The sequence below is a fragment of the Stigmatopora nigra genome, unplaced genomic scaffold, assembly GCF_051989575.1.
Source record: "Stigmatopora nigra isolate UIUO_SnigA unplaced genomic scaffold, RoL_Snig_1.1 HiC_scaffold_26, whole genome shotgun sequence".
In the NCBI taxonomy this organism is placed as follows: domain Eukaryota; kingdom Metazoa; phylum Chordata; class Actinopteri; order Syngnathiformes; family Syngnathidae; genus Stigmatopora; species Stigmatopora nigra.
The window spans coordinates 1374871-1401377 of record NW_027551605.1 but is presented as its reverse complement, the minus strand read 5'-3'; the positions used below and the strand labels follow the sequence as shown (position 1 = coordinate 1401377).

General features: G+C 38.4%; 3 protein-coding genes across 6 annotated transcripts; 1 reads left to right on the top strand and 2 right to left on the bottom strand.

Annotated features, from left to right (window-relative positions):
• Nucleotides 1-5399: 5399 nt before the first annotated feature.
• gja1b (gap junction protein alpha 1b) lies at nt 5400-12991 on the bottom strand. The gene is made up of 2 exons (XM_077711540.1): nt 12847-12991; nt 5400-10650 (listed from the first exon to the last, which is right to left on the bottom strand). The coding sequence occupies exon 2, from the start codon at nt 10632-10634 to the stop codon at nt 9468-9470; it is 1167 nt and encodes a 388-aa protein (XP_077567666.1). The 5' UTR covers nt 10635-10650; nt 12847-12991; the 3' UTR covers nt 5400-9467.
• Nucleotides 12992-14783: 1792 nt separating this feature from the next.
• LOC144192445 (gap junction Cx32.2 protein-like) lies at nt 14784-19761 on the bottom strand. The gene is made up of 2 exons (XM_077711541.1): nt 19680-19761; nt 14784-17644 (listed from the first exon to the last, which is right to left on the bottom strand). Exon 2 carries the CDS (start codon nt 17626-17628, stop codon nt 16777-16779), a length of 852 nt encoding a protein of 283 aa, XP_077567667.1. The 5' UTR covers nt 17629-17644; nt 19680-19761; the 3' UTR covers nt 14784-16776.
• Nucleotides 19762-21578: 1817 nt separating this feature from the next.
• On the top strand, nt 21579-25885 carry LOC144192446 (gap junction Cx32.2 protein-like). Of its 4 annotated transcripts, none has more exons than XM_077711543.1 (3): nt 21579-21619; nt 22592-22715; nt 24904-25885. In XM_077711543.1, the coding sequence occupies exon 3, from the start codon at nt 24928-24930 to the stop codon at nt 25633-25635; it is 708 nt and encodes a 235-aa protein (XP_077567669.1). In that variant the 5' UTR covers nt 21579-21619; nt 22592-22715; nt 24904-24927; the 3' UTR covers nt 25636-25885. The 4 variants fall into 4 exon arrangements, with proteins under 4 accessions (XP_077567669.1, XP_077567671.1, XP_077567670.1 ...); XM_077711545.1 differs by having other exon boundaries at nt 22592-22772; XM_077711544.1 differs by lacking the exons at nt 21579-21619; nt 22592-22715 and adding an exon at nt 24152-24230.
• The last annotated feature ends 622 nt before the right edge of the window (nt 25886-26507 follow it).

The following is a 26507-nucleotide window of genomic DNA, read 5'->3' as shown; positions in this document are numbered from 1 at the left end:
AGTAGCCCCTTTTTGAAGTTTCTCAGTCAATGTTGCACAGTGTTGTTTGACAATAGCTGCTGCACATGGCTTTGAAAACCAGAATGACTCGCATATCCAGAAGCAAATGTCTAGGTAAATCCCAAACATGATAAATGCCATTTAATCTAACTATAAACTCTATCGAGGTTCAAGTGACATTTTTATGTGACTAATCTGTGAGCATTATTACAAAAAGTGTGATCTACATGCTCCATGGATTACAAATCTGTACTCAGCAAGAGGTCAGACATCTATCAAGGAAAGAAAGGCTTTCAGTGGGGGCCACAAGAGGCCCTCTGCATACTGTCTCCTCAGTAACCATCTCCAAACACACCAGTTATACCATGAAAAGGGACTTGAACTCGAGAGTACTCTTAATCATTCATTTTATTAATATATATTATGATGGGATACATGAATGGGAGTTTGTGTAGATAGTGACAGAGTTGTTAGCACTCACATTTCTGAATCATTGCAATCAATGCTTTAATTCCTGGCATGTTCTCACCATGTTTCCATATTTTTTCACCGGTCACATCCCAAAAACATTGATTATGTGACAGCAGCCATCAGGACTCTGAACCTGCAGCAACACGTGACGTGACGACAACACAAATCCCTTCTATGAAATTAAGTCGCAATGAAGTAACAGGAAGTTCGTTTGGCGTGGATCTGACTTCCACAGGCTGATTGAGGGAGGGTAAGTAAGAAGACTGTGAGAGGTAAGTGATCCATCTTATTCTTGTTGGCATGGGTGAGGCAACTTGCAGTCGCTGGATTGATGGCGCTCAAGGCGGAGAGCTAACAAGTATGAATATGTCATAAATAAATGTCATAAATGTGTCTGGCCTGGGAAGACGAACATGTGGAGAAGCACTATACAATTTCGTCATACGCCGCTGAGGGTATGATGACTACTAGGCTTTTTGTCAAGTCAATGATGACGACAATGCCTATGTCTGATTTTCATTTTTTCATTTTTCAAAAACTTTGTTTTTAAAGGATTTTATAGAATGGAAGAATCAAATAATATATGATGGTAAATTGTTGGTAATTGTATTTTACTATAAAAGAGCGCTAAAACAAGACATCACATCTATCGCCCCCAGGGCAAAAGCATCCAACCACATCGCAGAAACCCATCCCGTAGGCGGCAACAGCACCTATAGTCCAGAATACCGAAAAAGGCAAGCTAATGAGTTACCAAGGCGTCCGACGTGCACACCGTCGCCAAATGCCCAACAAGAAGGTCATCATCCCGCCAACAGAAGCTGAAAAACTGCACAACTGAAATAAGTAACTCTCCAAGGGACCCAAAAGCAGACTCTCCACCAAAGAGGGCCACGGAATATCACCAAGCAACAGTCTCCTGAAATAATCTACCAAGGGAAACAAAAGATGCCAAAAGAAGACACAGGCACCTCGGCAGGCGGAAACCCAAATTACAGGCAGGCTAACGCGCTGTACAACACTGCCAGCATCCAGTCTTCAGGGGAAACAACTGCAGAGCCTTGCAACAAGAACATGGGGACCAGATCCAATGACGCAGGAGCCCGACTAAACCGACCGTCGTAGCACTGGGAAGCGAAAGCAGCCAAGAGAAGATGACAGCCGCCCAAGGGCATGTCAGGCGGCTCAGGCACTGCCGCCAAAGCCTCAGGGAGGCTGTCACCCAATGGAGCCGTACATTCCACCAACAAGGCAGCAACATAACCAAATAGCCGAGGTCAAGATTAGCCCTTGTCTTTTATAGCCACAGAGCAGAAGCAGATGCTGAGGCACCACGACCCGAACGCCGGCCTCAGGTGACATGAGGAGGGAACCATAGTGTACGCAACAGCATGGACGCTCCATGGCGCACACCTAAAAAAAAAAGGCAGCAGGTGAGGGACGCGAACGTCACCCACGCAGACAGCATCGGCAGGGTAGTGAAATGGCTAGCACCACACGGCAGGGCCAGATCTGACCATCACAGCGAAAAGAGGAGACCAAGATGGGAATCAGCTTATGTATACCACATTGGCCCGAATATAAGACGATGTTTTTGCATTGAAGTAAGACTGAAAAAGTAACGGTCGCCTTTAAGTCGGGGTTAAGACGTTGTACCCATTCACAACGCTAAATGGCGACAGATATCTTTAACGCGAATTCTGAAAATGTTGGTGGTTAATGCAATTATTGCAATTTTTTTGTTTTATCATAGCAAATTGGTTAATAGCCGATGGCGGTTTTAGTCTTTAGTCCTTGAGCAGTTTGAACAAAAAATCAATAGGAGCGTAGTGATGGAAGATTTTGTAAATTCAGGCTTTGTTGTTTTTTAAATATTTGACAGTGATGGTAAGTTTTTGGTTTTCTGTCTATACTTTCACAGCTTGCTTATAAATAGTTTGATTATATTGTTATAATCATTTGTTTTAGATGTACTGTAATTATTTTCTGTATAAAAATGTAGTGTTCAAAATGTCTTTTTTCAAACTTGAGTCTTGAAAAAGATCATTAGAATCATCGGGCCAATACAGTAATTGCACCATTAGCCCTGCTTTTAACCTTTGTCAATTGTGTCACCATTGAAAACTGTCCACTGTCCTCTAAATTACATTTGTATTAGCTTATTAAAGGTGAGACGAGTTCTGTACTAGCCATGATCTGCATTTAATCCTGAGTCTCAGGAGCTACAATGGAAAGTACTATCCACTCTACCATGGGTCAGCAACCCAAAATGTTGAAAGGTATACTGGACCAAAAAAAACAAATTTGTTTGGAGCCGCAAAACATGACAAGCCTTACATAAGATGTATAATGTAAGCAACACATGTTGTACAGTGCTGTAAAAAAAAGTATTTGCACTCTTCCTGATTTCTGTGTTTTTTTGCATATTCAGCACACACAAAGGTTTTAGATCATCAATCTGATTTTAGTATGACACAGAGACAACCCAGAGAAATGGAAAATCATTTTCCAAATGATTTTCTCTACGAAGCAAGAAACAATTAAAAAACTTGTCTGGCCCTATGTGAAAAAAATAATTTCCCCCTTTGTGAAATCACAAAATAACTGTGACTAATTGTTGGAAAGTTGAGTTCAATTTCACAGGTCACACCCACACCTGATTACCACCATATGTGTTGAATCACACTTCAATATTGAAATCACACTTCAATAGAATGTGTCAGACAAAGTGACGTAGGCTACAAGATCAGAGCAACATGCCACGATCCAAAGAAATTCAAGAAAAAATGTAAAAGTGATCGATCCCATTGCCTCCTGAACTTAACAACGGGTTGTGCCACCTTTGGCAGCAATAACTAAATTCAAGCGTTTACAATAATTTGTGAGGAGTTTTTTTACAACCCTTTGAGGAGTTTTGGCTCACTCTTCTGTGCAGAACTGTTTCAATTTTGCAACATTAGAGGGTTTTCTAGCATGAACAGTCCGTTTCAGATCACACCACCCCATTTCAATAGGATTTAAATCCGGACTTTAATTTACTTACCCACTTCAAAATCGTAACTATTTTGTTGTTATTGCCATTTTAAAGGTGTACCTACTGGTGTGCTTTAGATCATTATCATGCTGCATGGTCTAAGAGCGCTGGAGTTTGAGCACACAAATGTTCTCTTTCAAAATTTGGTGGTAGATAGAGAGTAGAATCCATTCTTCCATCACTTACAGCAAGTCGTCCTGGTCTTGATGTAGCAAAGCAGCCCCATATAAACACTTTAATCCATAGAGAAAGCTAGTACAAGATGGCTTTGGTTAAAGAGGACAGAAATATGGGAAATGTTGCTGGGACACAGTGATCATCCCCAGTCAGGTCGCTTGGGTCCTGGGCTAAGATGGTGAAAGACCCGAAACTCCATACTATCCCTTTATATAACATAACTGGCGATCTGTCCAAGCGCAAATGCAAGTTGTATGTTTCACCAGGATATTAAGTCCATATATATTGATTTTACCGAGGTTCTTTTTATGTATGTATTTTTATGATATTAAAATAAAGCACATTTACTATCATGATTCAGTATTTGTCAAACATGAAGAAATTTGAGTCTGTGAATATGATAACGACGTTGAAGTAAATATTTTCTTTTCATACAAGGGTGGTAGAACACTGCTATGCAAGCATGACCTTTGGAGAACAGAGTTTTTACATAAAAACACGTCTGTAACATGATTACACAATATCACCTGTGTTTGAACTATACTATTTCATTGTGTTGCTTCTACAGGTAGGATAAAAAAAAATTAAAAACTCTGGGAAAATATACATAAACTGCCACAGGCTGTCAAGAAGGACTCATTCAGCAAAAAAACTTGCCATTCTACCTGTACCATCAAGCTTACTGCAATGCTATAATATTACCAATAATATCACAATACTTATTATACAATGAGGTTAATACAATGTCAATATCAAAACGTGATTTAGATAATACATTCCTAGACGGCTTTCTGATTACATCTTTAGTAGGCCGTCTGATGCTGTAGGGCAGTGATTTTCAACCACTGTGCCGTGGCACACTAGTGTGCCGTGAGAGATCGTCAGGTGTGCCGTGAGAAATTATCCAATATCCTTTTTTTTTAAATTAACATTTATTAATAGTTTTCTGCAAATATGATGTCATTGTCCAGTGTCCGTGCTGTAGTAAATATACTATACAGAGTGTAATTTTGTAAAATTTTTGGTTAGTGGTGTGCCACAAATTTTTCCAATGTAAAAAATGTGCCGTGGCTCAAAAAAGGTTGAAAAACACTGCTGTAGGGCACGTGTCAAAGTGGCGGCCAAATCTGGCCCACAGCATCATTTTGTGTTGCCCGGAAAAGTAAATCATCAGTGCCGACTTTCTGTTTTGGGAATAAATTAAAATGAAGAGTATAGATGTATATTAAATTTCCTGATTTCCCCCCGTTTAAATCAATAATTGTAATTTATTAATAATTGTTTTCTGTGTTTTCAGCTAAAAAAATATTTTGTAAAATCTAAAAATATATTAAATACTAAAATAAACATTGTTTTAGATCGATAAAAACTGAATTTTCAGGGATTTTAATCCAGTTCTTTTAATCCATTTATAAAAATAATAAATATATAAATATTATATCTAAAATGTTGAAATGAAATGAATTATCACATGCAAGGATTTTTCTTGATATTTTCCCTTTAAAGTAACACATTGGTAGTCCCTTGACCATGAATATGGAGGTGGAAATTGTGAATCAGGGGCATTTTATATGAGAGAAATGGTAAAATTCAAGTTTTAAGGAAATTTCAAGGGTTTTAAAGGCGAGATAATATGGTATGTGAGTAATTGTTGATATTATGGAGATACAAAGACAACAGGAATTAGACAGTAAACAATGACACAATCATGCAGATCTTTAAAAATGAAGAAACATTTATTGGTTAAAATACCTTTACCTTTCACAGATACAATTAATGTGTGTTTGCTTTGCTATCATGCACTTATACAGTGTACATAAATGAGCATTGTCTTAACTACTGTCACAAATGACTATTGCTCTTGCTCTGTCAATGGAATATTAACATCTGGTCCAAAACAATTACCTAATCGTTAGATGTCTCTTATTAAGCACTGGAGTGATTTTTCTGTACTAAAATAAATTAGCAACATACCTATCCGAAAACACCTCATGTTGTGGGTGCATAACATGAACATATATTTATCACCTAGATTTCAGTGCAAATACCATTTGTAGTTGTAAGATTCATGACACGCTTAAGTACCAAAGGAACAATACATTGACTCATTTGCGAAGCACAAATTGAGATATTTTGGAGCTACATTGGCATATATTTTAATATATCTGACTAAATATTAGTCCAAATCTATAAAAAAGTCTTCTAAAAACTCACATTTTCATTGTGACACAGTAAGGTTAATTTACAGTACTAAATCGCTATTTTTTTTTCAAGCAGCAACACTGTAATTGAGTTTGAGAGACAAAAATAAGACAACAAAATCATTCACTTAACTATGCAAAAAATAAAGACTTTCTACTGCCTCCCATCTGCCCACAAAACATGAAAATTCAACGAATTTATTACATACTAACACTGCCATTTTTCACAACTGCCTGACCTATCAATCATGCCACACAATGTTCACTCCTTTAAGAAGACACAAGTCCACAGAAAGGACTACTACATACATTCATAGTTTATCAGGATAAAAAAAAAAACTTTCTGATCTTGCGAATGCAGACATGTCCAATAAATATACAGCTTAAGGGGAGTTGAAGTAAAATGAGACACTGAATAGTATAGTAGTCAATTCTTTGTCGAGATACTAGATTTCCATGAGATGGCGAGCAAAAAATATTCATCAATCTCCTCCCAAATCATGTTTTGTAATGTTTAGCCAAAACAAAAACACAAGAGAAGCTAAATTGTTTGATTTAATTTACATTTGTCATATGAAGAGTTTTCTGTCATTGGAGAGCATTTCAAGTCATATTGATCTAGTATTTGAGGAAATTTAATAATGTCAAAATGAGGCATCAACAATTACCAATTGTCAGGGTTTTTATTTCCTATTATTATACATTGGCTTGCTTGCATGCTTTGCTCACCCTTAGTTCATTATTATATTATCATACATAGTTGCAATGAAGTATAAACTTTGCTACTGGAAGCCTTGTTTATATTAAGCCAGTGGTTCTTAACCTTGTTGGAGCTGCCGAACCCTACCAGTTTCAAATGCGCATTCACCTAACTTTACTTTAGTGTAAAATAAAATATGATTTTTTTTTTCAAATTCAAGATACAGTGTTCCCTCGCTTATCGCGGTTAATGGGGACCGGGACCCCCCGCAATAAGTGCATTTCCGCGAAGTAGGGGTGCCCCTTCAAAAATGCTTAAAGAAACGTATAACACGTGCACAAAAGCACCACCAAGCAAAAACATCATAGTAGTCCGGATGGAGGATCTTCTGCAGTTTTTTTGCACGTAGGAAACATCGTTATTGGGAGTTGTGAACATTGTTTTTTTGGGCGGTGAAGATGCGCCTGTAAACAGCCATGACGTCATCAATGCGATTACTGAACTCTCACCATGTTATTGACCATTTCTTTGATGCAATTACTAATTCTTATTGAATATTTTGTTTCCACCTCTTGTAAAATGATGTAATTTATAATTTTAACTTAATATCTTTAAATTTTTTATTATTATTTTTCCTGAAAAAAATCCGCGAAGCTCTGAGTCCGCAATAGATGAAGCGCGAAGTAGCGAGGGAACACTGTATATAAATTCCTCGCAGCACAGATTGACAAAGCAATGTCACGTGATCATCTGCAGCCAGTGATGTTCAAGCGGGGCATGATAGACATGATGAGTCGATGTGTCTTGACCTCGGCGACAGAGGCTCCACCGAACCCCTGAGACCGACCGACTCACCGAACCCCGAGGCTTCGATGGACCCCAGGTTAAGAACCACTGGTCTAAACAAAGAGGCCAGAAACCTGCTCTGAGCACTGCAACTACGCAACGAGCCTACACCTCGGACGCTCCACACAACTTTCTGACGCTTCGGTCCTCATCATTTTTAACTGTTGTGGATGTGTTGAGAGTCAATGTACATGCATACAAATAGATAACGCTCAGACATCTCACTTGTGTTTTCCACCCCTCCCTTTAGAGTTGAGACGTCCATGTAATCAGGGGCCCCCGAATGTAATAAAGCAACAGAAAAGACAGTTGGGAAGCTGTCTCATTTATCGTTCCCCTTGCAAGCAAAAATTCTAGAAGATTGTCTTTTCCTTTTTATTTGTGCGTGAATTTGGGAATATCTAATGGCGAACCTGACATCAATATAATATAATTATTATAAAAGTCACTTGTTACACTCTAACCTTGAAATTTCACTTAATGTTGTGTATTCACAATGCACGACACTTGATGTTTGGTACACTTCCTAAGTTGTTAATTTAATACAATTTGGGAAAAAAAGAGAGGGTATTATGGGGGCAGTTTAGTGGGAGAGTGGTTGGAGTGTCGGCCTCACAGTTGAGGATTTAAACCTAGATGCAGACCTTAGTGTGTGGAGTTTGCATTTTCTCCCCGAGCTTGTGTGGCTTTTCTCCCACAACCCAAAAAACATGTAGGCTCTGAACTGCTCCTAAGTTTGAGTGTGAGCATGAATTGTTGTCTGTCTCCCTGTGCAACTGTGACTGGCTGCCTACCAATTCAGTGTCCCTCGCCTGGTACCCATAGTTTGCTGGGATTGGCTCCAGCACTCACATGACGCTTTAAAGGATAAACAGTACAGAAAGTAAATTAATGGTATAATGGGATAGACCATATTGAGATCTTAAGTAGTGAAGAGTTTTGTAGTGGAAAGTCGCTGTTGTTAGTACACTGATGAATGTGATCTTTTTTTTTTTAACTGAAGATAACTTAGGGAACACAACAGTATTATATGTGCAAGTACTGTGTTGATTGGTTGATGGAGAATTGTCCCCTACAATCGACAACGTGAATACAATAGGACGAACATTGTAATTCTTAATGTTTTTAAAAGAGTTGTTACGTTGTTACAATTGTTTTCTTGATTCCACCTTCATGTTGGAAACACAAAAAAAAACATAGTTTACCACACTAAGGCATATCAGAGCATATCAAACTGAAATGTATTGTTGGGGGACACATGTCGGAACACCATGGTCATTACAATGTAATAATCATTGATTAAAAATAAAATATCTATTTTCTGGTAAAATACTGTCAGCTGTGGTTGCAATATTTTTGATGCAAAAATACAATTTTGAAAAACGTTCAAAACCATAATTCATGGTTCTTCTTCCTGACTTTGTTGGGGGCAGTATGAGATTGGCTGGCAACTAATTTGGGGTTGCCACTGCCTGCTGCCTGTGGTTGTTTTTCCCACTGTCCAAATACGACTGGAAACTACCTGGTAATGTTGATAGTCAGAGTATTGAATTACTGTAAACTAATTGTAGCATGGTTAGGAAACCTTTTTTGTAACGCATGCATATTTTTATCCAGTCATTTTCCGTAAAACAAGTTAAAATGTAGTTCTTTCCATGATACATCATAGTTAATTTGACTCCTGCTGCCAGTATTTTACCAAAAATTCTATATTTTTTCAAAACCATTTTAAACTTGATTAAAAAATATCTATTGACTGGTGGCTTTCACTGCTCTAGATTGGGACTGAACTTCGATCAACTCTGCCTTTTACCTATTTCTACGGGTGCGCTCTGTTAAAGCTAAGTTAAGTAATAGAAGCGTCTGTAAGTCATCCAAAACTATTTGCAACGTGTACCTTCTGACAGTGTTACGTGACAAGTTTTAAAGTCTCTCGATGAACTAGGAGTCTCAATGACAAATAAGGCAGTTGAGGATAACCCCAACTCCCCTTTAAACCTAAGTGATTAATTCCTGATACCCACGGTTCCGGTCAGGTTTACACATCCAGGTCGTCTGGCCTTGGCCGGCTCATCCGGCTGCTGGCTCGGCTACATGGCCTGACATCCATCAGTGCCAGAGGCTGCATCTCGTGTCCTGTCGTTGAGGAGAGTTTCTTATGCTCATGGGTGTCGTCGGGGAAATCAAACGCCTGTGCGTGGGAGTTTGAAATAGTACTGCCTCCTCCTCCAATCTGGCCGAGGCGGTTCTGCTCAGTGGAATAGTTGGCCCAGTTCTGCTCGTGGGCCTGTTTGTTGAAGTTGCGACAGGATCCCGTACCCCTCTCTCCGGTGGCTAACTTGTAACCTGGGGGCGACATCGGTGAGAGTGGGGCAGTTGGGGAAGAGCAGCCATTATAGTAAGCGTACTTGGTCGTGGAGTGGTCCTTGGGGGTTGGACTGAGTGTTCCTCCACTAGGGAAGAGTGTGGACTGTTGTTGGCCCTTCACACGATCCTTGATCCTCTTGAAAAACACGTAGAAAAGCTCAATAACATTCAGCAGCAGGGACACCAATGAAACCACCAGCATGAAGATAATGAAAACTGTCTTTTCTGTGGGACGTGACAGAAAACAGTCCACCCTATGCGGGCACGGAGCCCTCTCACAGGTGTAGACCGCCGAAAGGCTAAAGCCATATATGTACCACTGGATGACAAGAAAACCCACTTCAAACAAGGACTTGAAAAAAATGCTGACTATATAGGTTCTCAGCAATGCCCCCTTCATCTTTACTTTGCCATGTTCATCAATGCCATACTTGAGCTTTTTCATTTCGATTTTCTTAAGAGGAAGGTCGACATCTCCACCATCGTTTTGTACAATTTTAAGCACTTCCTCCTTTCTATTCAGCTTCTGTTCCTTTCTGTTCAGGTAAAAGACATGTGCTAGATAAAGTAGTGTAGGGGTGGAGACAAAAATGATCTGCAGGACCCAGAATCTGACATGTGAGATGGGGAAGGATTTGTCATAGCAGACATTCTCACAACCGGGTTGTTGGGTATTACACTTGAAGGCAGACTGCTCATCTCCCCAGGCCGATTCTACTGCTGTGCCTAAGACCAGGATTCGAAAGATGAAGAGGACAGACAGCCAGACCTTCCCCCCAGCGGTGGAGTATGCCTGGACCTTATCCAACAAACGACCAAGAGCACTCCAATCACCCATCCTCACAGACCCTTTGCTGAAAAAGTAAAAGAAATGAAACGCATCAGAATTTGACTCATCAAAATATATTTCAGATGACAACCAGTAACCAAAATGTGTATTGACTTGTTCAAAGTATATGTGTAAATGAACAATTGGAGGACAAAATGATAACTCATGATTATTTAGGAAAGCAAAGCCATCAATGAAAGTCTGTAATGATTCAATTCAAACTGCTTTGATTTTATACTATAATACGTGCAGATTTAATTTAATCAGATACATTTCACGACAGCGAAAGGAGACACAAAACATTTTTTTTAAATGTTGCTGAAATATTTTATCAATCGGAATAATCGACACTTTTTTCTAAAAGAGAACTATGATGATCAATGCACTGCCTTTCCATGAATTTTGGTCGTACATGCTTAACTAATCCATGTATTAATCCAGATGGATGTGTGGTTGCATTCCAATACCAAGTTTACGCTTAGTTAGATGCTTGTTGTCCTTCAAGCATGCAATTAGGCTTTTCTGCATGAATCCACAACAGTGCAACCTAAACTTTTTATGAAAATACTTAGTGGAAACTTTAAATTGAATTAAAAATAAACAGTGAAACCTCTATTTCTACAACATCATCATTCCACTATCTATATTTGTTAGTCACATCATGTGATTCAACAGTGCCTTCAGTACATTGCTGGAGTTTATTGGTCCTAATTCGGTTGCTGAGGGCAGACAGGAAAAAATATTTTGGTCATGCGGAGTAAGACTATCTGGTAAATTTTGCTATTATATCGGGATCTAAGTGACTTGATCAAAATCATTGATCAGAGATATTTTCATCAATCATAATAATTATTTACGACCCTTGTGAGGATAAGCGGTTCAGAAAATGAGTGAATGAATAACAATCATTAAATTTGGGGAAATGAAAAATATCGATAATCATTCTCCCCCTTTAGAAATGAATGTGTTAACATCAGATTATTCCAGATTAAACTGGTTGAAACTCTTGAATAAAAACAATTTAGTCACATGAGAGGATTTAAGATCAAGAATTTTCCTGCTCAACTCATTTTCAGTGCTCATTGGAGCCAACCGTTAATTAAAAATGCTCGCAAACAAAAAGGCTTTGATTATTAAGCAAACTCTAAATAACCCATTGCACAGTAAAAGGAATGTTGCAGAAGCCCAAACCAAAGTAAACACCCAAAATCACCGAAAATCGTCATAATTTTACAACATTTCCCAAATTCTTGGAATGTAATGACCATTTCAGCAAATTATAATAGCACATTATTATAAATCGGAGTGCACGTGATTTGCAGGACTTTTTTAAGAATGTGAGGAACCATTTGTGTTTTAAGGGCGTTAATGTGTTAAAAGGAAATGTTAAATGTATAAAATGACTGTGAACTACTTTCAGCCTTTGATGCAATGTAATCTCAAGTGTAGTAAACGTTTAAGGCGATTTCTATGTTTAGTGACTAAAATAAACCAAAAGAATCTTTCCCACTCACTTAATTGGGGATTTATTCTCCTAATTGCCAAGTTGTTAATCATGAGATTTCTAATGCCTTAAATTACCTCCATATGTGCACTAACTGATCTTATGGGAACTCAATGCACCTTATCCAACAAGTTGGATGGTTTTGAGAAGTAATGTGTTTTTTTATGGTAAATCAGCCACTAAAGTAGGCCCAATAATGCCAACGGGATTTTAACGCAAGAAATAATTTCAGCATTATAGATGTAGAAATTCCCGCCACTTTCTACATGATTGGTTTTGGTGGTAACTTATTCAGACAGCACAGATCATTCCAACACAATGGCCTGCTCAACAGACATCTACAAAATGGGTAAAGGAAACAGGATATGGAAGCAAAAACAAGTATCGCTTGGTGGTTTCCTGCTATCCCACAGCAGTTGAACATTCTTTTTCAGATCGTTTAACAACTGTAAAAGAGTTGGGAAATTACTTTTTAGTTCAATCACATCATTCATTCTAAGTTGAAGGGAGTGAATCACTGGTCCTACATGGCCTCACAATTTTTTTCAAACTTTCTTTTTTTTTTTTTTTTTAAAGAAACACAAGGCATATTTCTATAAATTTTACTAATATTTATCTAATTCCCATGTTTAAAAAAAACAGCTTCTAATGTCTATCCGCACGCATTATTTAGAAGATAAATTGAATAAAATATAACGCCTGGAGCTTTAAACTTACCTGAAAAGTTACAGAAAAAAACTTCCGTTAGTTTTAATGGAAATGTCTCTCCACAGAGGTCGTCATCCAAGTTTGGGACCAGACGAAAAACTGAGTAAAAGTTATCAAACTTCCCTTATAAGTGTCGCGTTAAAGGGGGAGTCACCTGACCTTGACGTCAAGACTAAAAACCCCTCTCGCTGCCCATGAGGGTGAGAAAGGGGAAAGAAAAGGGGGCGCTGGGGGCTGAGAGGTGGACGAGTTTGAAGCATAGAATAAGACCAAAATACTTTAAAAAAAAACATCAAAACAAATTAAAACTTAAGTAAAAGTTAATGTTGAGGGATGTGTTTTAAAAATTGTTTTGTAACGTGTTTGTTTGTTTTTTTTCTTTGGGATATTTTAATCAAGCATAAATGAATGAGTGGGCAAGTCACAGATTCATATGAATTACATCAAAATAAAGATTTTGTTGGTGTCAAATTTAGTTTTGATCACTAATGGTTGTGTTTGTTCCAACACGACTCATAATTTCTTGGTTGCATCGACACCTGTTGGTTGAAATAGCACGGGCTTTTTTCCCTCATGATTTTAATGCAAATGTGTTACTAAATTCCCAAACTATGTTGAAATGTGTTTTGTCAAGTAGTAAAGGTGTTGAATTGCAAAACAGCTCTGGTAAATAAAACGAATATTTGTATAAATATTTTTAAAGGTATCTGTTTCCAGGCAACTGTTCTTGTTTTCATTTGCACGTATATACCACCATCTAGTGGTACTCTTAATATAATACGGATGAAAGAACATGAAGTGAATGTAGCAAAAATGTAGTAATTTATTAGTAGCACTATTAATAGTAATTCTGTTTTAGGCGTGCACTAAAAGGTACATATAATTTGGGATGCATTTTCATTCAATCAGACAAACTTCATTCCAACATTGAGCGGGTGCGTATGTGCGTATGCATGAGTGCGCATGCGTGTACGTGGGTGTGTGCATGCACGCGTATGTACGTATAATGCAGTGGCGGTCCATGCATTTCCTAGTGACGCCTTCAGCAAAAACTATTTTATGGCTATAAAACCTCTACTGCAGCTACAGCTGCGACACAAAAAAATAATCAATAATACCCTCATACAATTGAAATATTATTTTGGAACATAACCTTATTTTACTCACCAAAAATCCTTTTTAACTATACATAATTCCCATCCTCCTTACTTTCTTCCTTCTTTTCTATCGCTATCGAAGCTAATGTTGAAAGTCGAGCCTGTCCTGTCGTATTTCTGGCATACGATTTTATTCGATTTAGTGCTGAAAATGTTCGTTCCCGGTTGTGACAGGCTTGCTTCCGTTGGAGTTGTCCGACCTTTCTTAATGATGTCAAGCTTAATGATGGCTTTAAATCAACACAACAATATATTTGCTTGTGCAGCTCACTCCGGATACAGTTTGATAGCTCTGGCTAGTCCACTCTATCACTAGCCAATCACAGTTGGTGAAAGCGATGACGTATCCCTACACCTGCGAGAAGGCAATGATGTATCCCTACGCCTGCGAGAAGGCCTTGGTGTCACCAAATCAAATTCTGATAGTTTATAACAACAGTCTTATCGACGCATGTTTAATGCAACAGAGCCTGCAGAACTGATTGCGAAGACCTTGATGCAGATTTCGGACCCTGGCAACAAATAATGGCTGAAATGTGATTGGTGAAATGCTTCAATATGAAAACACACATCAGGAAGCAGTGCAACCAGGGGTAAAAGCAATGAAAGGAAGCTAACAGACAAGTTGGAATTATTTAATAAGTATTCATGGACAAAATATAATTAATAATGATGTTAATTAATAATATAGTTAACATCGGTTTGTGATTCAGATATTTCTTCTTGCCAGCAGAGAATGCATTACACGAATGCATGCATGTGTATAAAAGCATGCACGCATGTAATGTATGTATGCAGGTAGTGCATGTATGCGTGTAATGGATGCGTGTGTGTAAAGCATGGATGCATGAAATGCATGTATGTGTGGAATGTATGCATGCATAAGATGTTTGGATGCATGTAATGTATTCAATGCATGTAATGTATTCATGCGTGTAGTGTATGTACCGTATTTTCTCGCATATCCTCCTCACTACGAGTAGTTCAAATTTGTCCTCAGTAGAGGACATTTGTAAACCTAAATATATATCCCAATGTATACAATCGCATTAACTCATGTTAAGCTCTATAGAGGACATTCAGAGCTTTCCAATGATACCAAATTTATTTTGCAGTATTCCAATGACTTCACATATATTGGGGAAATTCAAAATAAATGTGATAAAAGGGTAAGTGGTTTGTAAAATGAATGATTGAATAACCGATTATGTATGTCAGTCTTTCACAGCTCACAGAAATGTATACTTTTAACTTCACAGTATATATTCTCGCATTTAAGGCGGCCCAGCGTACAAGCTGCCGCCTTAAAATTGCCTTGAATTTTACAATTTCTCACATATAAGCCGCAACCTGATTCAAACGTCATTTCTAAAATCAAAATTTTACAACACAGTTTATGAAACAAAAACACATATAACTCAAAAAATTGGATTAGCACACCTCCTCAGGAACAGCTAAATGACCTATTATTGATAAATGCATACCGGAAATCCCAGTTCTCTCCCCATACCAAAAAACAAGCATAATAAAGAGCTATTAAATACTATGAATATTCCATATTTTATGATGCCAATTACTGAATGCACATTTTGTATTAAAACTACAATGATAAAATATATATATAAATGTACAAATCAAACAATGTTTTTTTTTTTCAATTTACATAAAAGAAAATTAAAATGTACATTTTTTTGTTTTAGGCTCACCATGAAAATTAATTTCGAAACGCAACTTCATGTTTTTCATTTTGCATGTTGTCTAGTATCCATTTTTTTTATTACAGAAAAAATGCAATGAACGCTAGCTATCAATAAATCAAAATGAAATAAATTATAAAGTATCCACGTTTAGCGCATCAACAGAGTTAATTTTGTGCATACGGCAAATGTTGCAACACAATTTTTCAAATAAACCATGAGTGGTATAAGTGATGGACCTACTGAATGTGAAAGTGGAATTCGAGATGATCATTGTTCCATATGAAAAAACTGACGAGCTATTGAGCGTTGACATTTTCTGACTCAAACACTAGAGGAAAAATGAAAAAAAAAGTTTCACTTAGTTTTGCCTGGCATGTGTCTACATAATTTATCATTAGAGGACTAGCTTAATAAAGACTGCAAATGCCTTGCTACTATACAGTGTTCCCTCGCTTATCGCAGTTAATGGGGACCGGGACCCCCCGCAATAAGTGCATTTCCGCGAAGTAGGGGTGCCACTTCAAAAATGCTTAAAGAAACGTGTAACACGTGCACAAAAGCACCAACAAGCAAAAACATCATAGTAGTCCGTATGGAGGATCTTCTGCAGTTTTTTTGCACATAAGAAACATCGTTATTGGGAGTTGTGAACATTGTTTTTTTTTTGGGCAGTGAAGATGCGCGATGACGTCATCAATGCGGTTCCTGAACTCTCACCATGTTATTGACCATTTCTTTGATGCAATTACTAATTCCTATTGAATATTTTGTTTCCACCTCTTGTAAGATGATGTAATTTATAATTTTAACTTAATATCTTTACATTTTTTATATTTTTTTTTTACTGAAAAAAATCTGCGAAGCTCTGAGTCCGCGATAGCTGAAGCGCAAAGTAGCGAGGGAACACTGTATATCTAACACTTAGTTGAACATTCTTGAAAAATGCAACCTAATTGATTGAGTTTGATAGATTCCCCACATTAATTACAACACAATATTTCCTCAAATGTACTGAACACAACAAAAATAATTCAAGCTTCTTAAAGAACTGCAATTTTTTTTTTTTTTTAAAGTTGATGTTTTCACTTTGCATCGACGTGATTGTCCTCACTGGTAAAGTTTGTAGATGCCCGAGAATGTAATGGCAACATATTGTAGCTATTATATTGATTTGTCATAGCTCCCCATGGTGGCTTGGTTGGCGCGCATGGTTCAGCATGGAGCACATGAGGTTGAGTTTCAAATTCTTTCTTTGCACTTTGTTTCTTTTTGTACAGGAGGTAGATAATTTCAACAATATTGAGAAGGACCGAACCACCAGAAACAGCGAGCATAAACAAAATAAAGATAGTCTTCTCCGTAGGCCGCGAAATGTAACACACGTGATGAGCACAAAGTGGCGAATTTTGACAATGAAAACTGGAGACAACATAAAGCGGACCAAAGACATAGAACTGTCCAATAGTGAACCCAATCTCCATGATTATTTTGAACACCAACTGGGTCATGTATGTGCAAAACAAGATGCCTTTAATTTGCACTTTGCCTCTTTCATCTGTATATTTAGGTTTCTTTACTCCGTTATTTCCGTTTTTTCTGCTTTTTTCCTGTTCTAACAGTTTTTTCTCTCTGTGGATAATGAGGACAGCATGGCCCAGGTAGACAAGAGTGGGTGTTGAAACAAAAATTATTTGTAGCACCCAATAATGTACATAGGAAATGGGGAACATCCAGTTATAGCAGGAGTGTTTACATCCTGGTTCTCTGGAGTCACAGTAAAACTCTGACAATTCATCTTTCCAAACATTGTCTGCAGCAGCACCTAGTACGAAGATCCTGAAGAGGAAAAGAACACTCATCCAGATCTTTCCCACCACAGTGGAATGAGCCTGGACCTTGTGGAGAAGTTTGGACAGGTATGACCAGTCACTCATGATAAATATCTAATATCTGTGGAAGAAGACAGATAGGTTTGTGTGAAATATATGGAAAACATCATTTTGTTCAAAATTAGAATTCATATTTGTCAACCTGATAGGCCTAAAAAAATGTGGAAAAACTGGTGGATGAGGCGACATGGTTTTATTGGTGTTTGGTGGCAGGTGAGAGACTAAGTCCACTTCCCACACAAATACCCTGCAAATAAGTGTGATTGTTGCTCTAATTGAAAGGATTTACTGTATTATAAAGTTATAGGGTGGCCTGATGATCGAGTGGTTAGAACGTTGGCCTCACAGTTCTGAGATTGAGGTTTCAGTCCCAGGTTGAAACCTTTCTGTGTGTAATTTGCATGTTTGCCGGCAGGGGTTTTCTCTGGTTACTGAGGGTCCTCCCACAACTCAAAAACAGGCATGGTAGGCTGGTTGACAACTCTCAATTGAGCATGAATGGTTGTCTGTCTCGTTGTGCCCTGTGATTGGCTGAAACTGAACTACGAAGTGAATATTCATCAAATGGACATTATATTAATTCATTTTATCCTCACTAGGGTCTATTGGTGCTGGATACCAGCCAAGAATGGGCAGAAGGTAGGGGACAGCCTTAATTGGTTGCCAGCCAATCACAGGGCACAGGGAGACAAACAACACACATACCTAAGGACAATTGTTCAACCAGCCTACCATGCATGTATTTGGGATGTGAAAGGAATCCAGAGTACCCAGAGAAAACCCACTCAGGCTTAGGAGAACAGGCACAATCCAAACAGGAAATTTGGAATCCACCGAGGCTTGAACCCTCGATCAAAGGAGCGCGGGGTTTCGGCTGGAGCCTATCCAAGCTGACTCCGGGCCATAGGCGGGTGACATCTTGACTCGGTGGCCAACTGATCGCAGAGCACAAGGAGACGGACAACCAAGCGCAAGCCCGGAGAGAACATGCAACCTCCACACAGGTGGACAGACCCAGATTTGAACCTACGATCCCAGAGCTGTGATGCTGACGCACTAAACAATCAGCTACTCGGCCGCCTGATTTTGTGTGTAAAAATTGAAAATGGTGTTCAAAAAATATTTTTTTCAAACTTGAGTCTTGAAAAATAGGAGGTCGTCTTATAATCGGGGTCGTCTTATATTCGGGCCAATACGGTACATACATAACCAGACTATACCTAATTTTAATGTAATCTGTCAAGGGTTGTGGGGTTGCTGATTCTATCCCTGCTAACTACGATCAACCTTAATCAGTGGCCAGCCAATCGCAGGGCACAAGGAGATGGACAACCATTCACACTCATACCTCGGGGCAATTTAGAGTGTTCAACGGTGTTCGAACGTTTGGTCGCTGGTCTTTTGGTGCAAACGTCCGGTCACGGTGTTCAACCAGTCTACCCTGCATGTTTTTGGAATGTAGGAGGAAACTGGAGTACCCGGACAAAACCCACACAAGCCCAGGGAGAACATGCAAACTCCACACAGTGAGGATAGACCTGGGATTGAACCCTCGACCCCAGAACCGTGAGACCGACGCATGAACCACTCCATCAATTTATCGACGAGTCATCATTTATCAAACAATAAAGCTAAAAAACAAATAACAAATACATTCAAGGATAAAACAATAATTACAATGTTAAAAGATATAAAATCAATGTCAAATGCTGTACAGTGATGAAATAATCTACCTCATACTACACTATGTATAAAAAAATAAATTCATTCACTGAAGACACGCTGGATAATGATGTGCATTTTATTATCTGGATTATGAAAAATATGATATGCAGAATGCTAGATTGTTTGGTGAGAAGACGTAGCGACGTTTAAACCATCTAGACATTGTGTGTTTTCTCTGATAACAGCCTGTTTGTAGCAGTTTGTTTACTTCACCTAATTTATACATTTGAACAAATCAAATACAACCCTAAATCAAAAGCAGAAATTCAATCTAGGGAACATTACCGTTATTGTTGAAGAAGCCAGATAATATGTAACACCTTATTGTAACATAAAACAAATATTACTTTAACAAAATTAAAAATACTTGCCTGACACACTTGGAGTCACCAGAAAATATTTACAGAAAAGAAACAATGGTTGGACATCAATGACAGGACTTATATAACGTCTGATGGGTTTGGTTTGGATTGACTCACATTTGATTGACACCCACCACTTCCCGTTTCGGTGTCCAACTCGTGATTATTTGGAACAATTTCATCAACCCAATTTCCTGGTGGGGAGGTTGGCTATTCTGAAAGGTTGCTCAAGCATTCATATTCCCTCAATTTTGTAAAGTGATCTCCTGATATTAAATACACAGATCAATTCGGAGTAATATATGATTAGAGTTACACCATTTATTTCTTTTATTCATTCACTTACTTATTACCTATTATCTATTCACGTCTAAAATGCCTTTCCTATACCTGCATTCTCACCCTCTTGCTCTGTGACAACAAAATTTCCCGAATATGGGATGAATAAAGTTGTCCAATCAAAATACTCAGGGTCCTCCTACATCCCAGGTCGTTTCATAATCTGAGCTCTGACCTTCCATGCAAGATTATTTAGGGAAAATCATTGTTTTATTTGTCCTCTTATGCAAATTGATTTATTTTCCTTTAACTAGGTGTAGTAATGAGCTCGCAATCCACTCTTTCTTTCACTTGACTTCAGTGTGGGCAGGATGGAGTCGATTCCCACTCGGTGTTGGTGTACAGTGTTCCCTCGCTACTTTGCGCTTCAGCTATCGCGGACTCAGAGCTTCGCAGATTTTTTTCAGGAAAAATAAAAATTAAAAATTTAAAGATATTAAGTTAAAATTATAAATTACATCATTTTACAAAAGGTGGAAACAAAATATTCAATAAAAAATAATAATTGCATCAAAAAAAGGCCAAAGAAATGGTCAATAACATGGTGAGAGTTCAGGAATCGCATTGATGACGTCATGGCTGTTTACAGGCGCAAACCTTCACCGCCCAAAAAAACAATGTTCACAACTCCCAATAACGATGTTTCTTACGTGCAAAAAAACTGCAGAAGATCCTCCATACGGACTACTATGATGTTTTTGCTTGGTGGTGCTTTTGTGCACGTGTTACACGCGGAAATGCACTTATTGCGGGTGGTCCCGGTCCCCATTAACCGCGATAACCGAGGGAACACTGTAATTGTGAGTTCAAATGGTTTTCATCTCTATGTGTACCCTCTCACAGGCTAGTGTCCACCTATTTACATAAAGTAATCAGAAAAAAGGTGTCAGTTAGTCTTCCTTTCTCAGTTGCCTTAGCCCCACTTACTACAATAAAACTTCTAGGCAGAAGCTACTATCCCACCTAGATTGAGCTGCAATTTTTTGCCACCTGCAAGAATATTATCCACATTTTGTTGTTTCTGTGTCACTGTTCTGTTATTCTGTCTAGAAAGAGCGTTGTCAGATGCATTATTTGGATGGAATAACTATCAAATAGTTAAAGACAGCAATATTTAAATGTCAATTACAAATTTTATGTGCTATATTCAATAAAGAATGTGAGACAAAAAAAATCAAGTATTCTATTGTTGTTTTTTAAGGGGGTAGATTTGGTCTTAGGAAGTATTTTATACTCAATGTCTGTTTTTATTTATTTATTTTGTAATTTGAAGGTTGAGATTCTGAAATGCCTTAAAAAATGACTGAATCAGTGGCCAAAAGTTCATTATGTTTCGAGAATCTACCTGTGAAGAAATGTTAAAGGAGTTAAACTATTTACGTACCTTGGAATGCTTAGGTGTTGTCAGTTGCTAGTAACAAATTTGTAATTCATGAGTAGAAGTTCTGTCATTGCTCTGCTTATTGATAGTCATACTAGTTGTGGGAGTGCAAGTGGGTTGGTATAGAATACAAATGATGACTTTGCAAAGTCCATCTTAGCTATAAGAGAGAAGTGAAACAGTTATAGAGGGAATGCAAGCAGAGAAGAAACCAGGAACCATTGCTTAGGTAGGAGCTATTATTACTGTGTTTTAAGTCTTATTATTTGAATTGAATACTATTCATACTTGAAAAAATAAAATACATGACCCATTATGGCCCGGTGGCCAAGTATAGTTAGTGCGTCTGCCTCACAATTCCAAGCCTAATTTTTTGCAGTACGTTCTCGGCGGCTTGCGTGGGATTTCTCCGGGTACTCTGCTTTCCTCTCTAATCTCCAAAACTTGGACACTCTAAATTGCCCCTAGGTATGAATGTGAGCATGAATGGTTGTCTGTCTGTGCCCTTCGATTGGCTGGTCACCAAATCAGGCGGCCCCTCCTTGGTGCTCGAAGTCAGTTGGGATACACTCCAGCAACCCCTGTAACCATTGTGAGGATAAGTGGTTTAGAAAATGAATGATTGAATGACAGATTATTTTAGACTTTGACAACTCACAGAAATGTAAACTTTTACCCACAGTAAACCCTCGAATATCGCGGTTAATGTAAACAAGCAGGGTGGAGCAGTATGCTAATATATCTCAAGGCAGGCATACTCATCAATAATACTTCCAAATGCTCGAAGCTTGAGTTTACACACTTAAATAAAAAAATATATAAATAATTTCAAAATAATTCTTCAGGTTCACTCCGGGTAGCAAGAGTGGCTTCCACTTACATGTTTCAACTTTGATTTTCACATTTTAAGGAACTTTAAAAAAATGTAAAATAATTTCTTCAGAGTCCTAGTAGCAAGCACACAGGTGGACTGACCTGGATTTGAATCCAGGACCCCCTACTGTGAGGCCGACGCGCTAAAACACTGACGAGATATTGTGCCTTGGCCTTTTCTGACTCAAACTGAAGAGGAAAATTAAAAAAATACATATGTTTTACTTAGTTTTACCTGGCATGTGTTTACATAATTTAACATTAGAGCCCTGGCTTAAGAAAATACTTTTAAAAATTGTTTCCTTGCACTTTGTTTCTTGTTGTACAGGAGGTAAACACTTTCAACAGTACTGAGCACCTAATAGGAAGATCCTGAAAAGGAAAAGAACACTCATCCAGATGTTTCCCACCGCAGTGGAATGAGCCTGGACCTTGTGGAGAAGTTTGGACCGGTATGACCAGTCACTCATGATAAATATCTAATATCTGTAGGAGAAGAAAACAGACAGGTCGGTGTGAACTCCATGGAAATCATCATTTTGTTCGGAATTAGAATTCATATTTGTCAACCCGATAGGCCTAAAAAAATGTGGAAAAACTTGTGGATGAGGCAAAAGGGTTTTATTAGTGTTTGGTGGTAGGCAAGAGACTAAGTTCCTATCCCACACAAGTTCCCTGCGAATAAGTGTGAATGTTAAACCAAATGAAAGGATTTACCGTATTATACAGAGATTTATAAAGTGGCCTGATGGTTGAGTGGTTAGAGCAGATGTGGGCAAACTACGGCCCGCGGGCCTAATATGGCCCGTTAGGCGTTTTAATCCAGCCCGTCGACTTTGTTCAAATAATGTTTTTTTTGTGTTTTTTTCCCAAGATGGCGCCGTCATGCGGAAGCCAGTGGCAGTAGCTCTGTCCACTCTTATTTGTTTTTCATGTTTTACAGCCCCTCTATATCTTTTTTAAATTACATTTTAACATTTCTTAGTACATTCCTTTTTACTTTACTTTGTACTTTATACTTTAATGATGAGTGATGAGTATGTCAATACTTTAGTCCTTTTTTTCTGTTTATGTTTCATATGTACTGTTAACGGATGCACTTTTTTATATGTATCGTATCTTGTGCTGACCCGGCCCATCTGTCAAATTTTTAAAGTCAATGTGGCCCCCGGGCCGAAAACTTTGCCCACCCCTGGGTTAGAGCATTGGCCTTACAGGTCAAAGGTTGAGGTTTCAATCCCAGGTTCAAACCTTCCTGTGTGTAATTTGCATGTTTGCCTGCATGGGTTTTCTCCAAATGAGGACTTTTTACAACACTGTGGTGGCATCTACAGTGTTTTATGCAGTGGTCATTTGGGGATGCGGGAGCACGGAGAGGGGCAGGCTGACAAGCTGACTAAGATGGTCAGGAGGGCTGTCAAAAGCATATTACTAGGGTCAATAGTCATTTATCCAGTAATGGTTGTTTTCTTACAGCAAAACAGAAAATAACCAACAGATAGTAAATCTTAATTTTCTGACATTTACTGGTGAAGAAGAGTATAGGTACGCTGTAAGTCTTCTCCGCATATAAGCCGTACCCTTGATTTAGTCATCATATATCTGAGATACAAATGTGGCTCATATGCGAGAAAATGCAGTAGTCATTTGCAAAAAAAACATATAATACATTAGCGCATAAGATATCTAGATACATCTGAAAAATGACGATAAAACGTTTCTCAAAAGGAGATGAGATTAAAATAATTATTTCATGGATACGTGTTGCAGCACTTCATGACATTTAAACTGTCAAGATGACAGATTAAAGTCAATGGGCAGGGCTTTTCTGTGGCTCAATGAACACACCAGCATAAAGTGTTGCAACAAAGCACGACAAAACATTTATCTCATGTCATCTTCCATACCGCCCAATCTCAAAAGGGTCGCAGAGGTTGCTGAAGCCTAACCCAGCTGTTAAAAAAAAGGTAAAAGGAAGAATACACCCTAGACTGGTTGTCAGTCAGTCGTAAGGCACATATAGCCATTTAAACAGCTGTACTGGCAAAAGTAATGATCGACAAACATTTATAGTATCATCATATAAAAGATGCAAATACAGTCTTGTTTAACTTAGATCTTATTACAAAAGACTAGCTTTAATGTGTTATCAGAAATCACCCCGTCTCCTCCCGACTCGGGAGTCCCGACTCCTCACAAATAAAATATGAAATTTCAGGTTTGCTTTGGGCTCGGGTCTGCAAATCAAGTGAATTGGTTGGGCTCGGGCCGGGTCGGGCTTTAATACCCGCGTGCTGGGTCGGGTCGGGCAGGGTGGGGCTTTCGGGCTTTAATACCCGCGGGCCAGGTCGGGTCGGGCTGGAATTTTTAGGTCCGATCTTCACTCTACAACGTGGGTGTGCCTCTATGTCTCTCACAGTTTAAAAATGTTGCTCTTTGTGTCTAACTTCTTCTTTGTGTCCACCCCTGTCTTACACTAATGAGTTGCATTACACATTCTTTTAAAAATCAAACCTCATTTTATGACAAATACAGCAGAAATTAAAATCATTCTTAAAGGGTCAAATACCTTTTTCTCGTCTCTCGCAATTAAAACCAATTCTTGCTTGTAGTTAATAAATGTGTATTTTTTTTTCACAGATCTGTCAGAGTTAGGCCGCAATTATGGGGGAGTGGTCCTTCTTATCCGAAATGTTGGACAAGGTCGGATCTCATTCGACTTTATTGGGCAAAGTCTGGATGAGCATCCTATTCATCTTCAGGATCTTCATTCTAGCAGCTGGCGTGGATAGAATATGGGGTGACGAACAGGCAAACATGGACTGCAACACATTAAGCCCCGGCTGCAGGAATGCCTGCTATGACGCATCATTTCCCATATCTCACACACGATTCTGGGTCCTCCAGATTCTCACTGTCTCAACACCAACTTTCATCTATCTGGGTCATGTCATGCTTGTTATTCGCAAAGAGAATAAGCTCAGGAGACAACTGGGGCAAAAATGTGACTCAAATAGAATGATTAAATCTCCCAAATATTCTGATGAACGTGGAAAGGTGCAACTCAAAGGTTTCCTGTTGGCCAGCTACATGTTGCAGCTTTTTTTCAAAATCCTTCTGGAAGTTGCCTTCATTGTGGGCCAGTATTTCATTTACGGCTTCATCCTCATGCCTGATGCGATTACATTTAAAGGCGGAAGCTGTCGAACCAACACAAACTGTTACATTAGTCGTCCGACAGAAAAAAGTGTGTTCATTATCTTTATGTTGGCGATGGGTGTCCTCTCAGTGGTACTGAATATTATTGAAATCTTCCAACTGATGATATCAAAGACGAGACACAAAGAAAATAAGAGCATCGGTTCAATGTAAAAAAAATAACAATAAAGCAGGGGAAATGTCACTTTTACAATTTCAATATGTAGTTTTTCATTTGTAGGCTGATTTCAAGCTGCCATAAAGTCAAAGTAAAATAAATGAATTGCTATATTGCGAAAAAGTTAACACATTTTTAGCAACACTAACACATTTGAATGAATCAAATAGAATAATGAGTACAGACAATACCCTGGGAATACGTATTGTTCAGATTCTATGTGTTGGCTGTTTTGCAGATGTTCAATAAAGACAATAGAGCCATCACTGACTTCTCTTTCCTACCGTGGAGATGCGGGTATTACTGTATATTCTTGCATTGAAGCCGCATCCCTGTTGTTAGTGTCTTTTATTTGTTCTGAAATATTCTTGGACAGAACACAGGCAAGAAATGGATCAGTTTCAGTGGTCACTTCTCAATGGTTTATTTGGGCAAATGGCAATCTAATCTGATTCCAATATTTAAATTCTTTCCGTAGCCATTAAACTAAAAATTTGTTGAGGAAGATTCTCATTATATTGGATTGGATAACTTTATTCATCCCATATTCTGGAAATTACATTGTGGCAGTAGCAAGAGGGCGATTAGATGGAACAGCAAAGCAAAAGCACAAAGTACAAAGCAAATCAAAGTAAATGGAATCATCAAATCATTAAAACATAAAAGCAGCAAAAACAAAAAAACGGGCAAGAGTGGACGGATCTACCGCAGCCGCTGGCTGCCGCTTAAACAGCGCAATTTTGGTGCGGTAGCTACTGCGATAGCGTAGGCATGGCTGGCTGGTACCAAAAAAGAAGTCGCTGAAAGAAGCCAGGCGAACAGAACAAGGGAAGTTGTAAAAACATTAAAGTAAAAAGTATAAAGTACA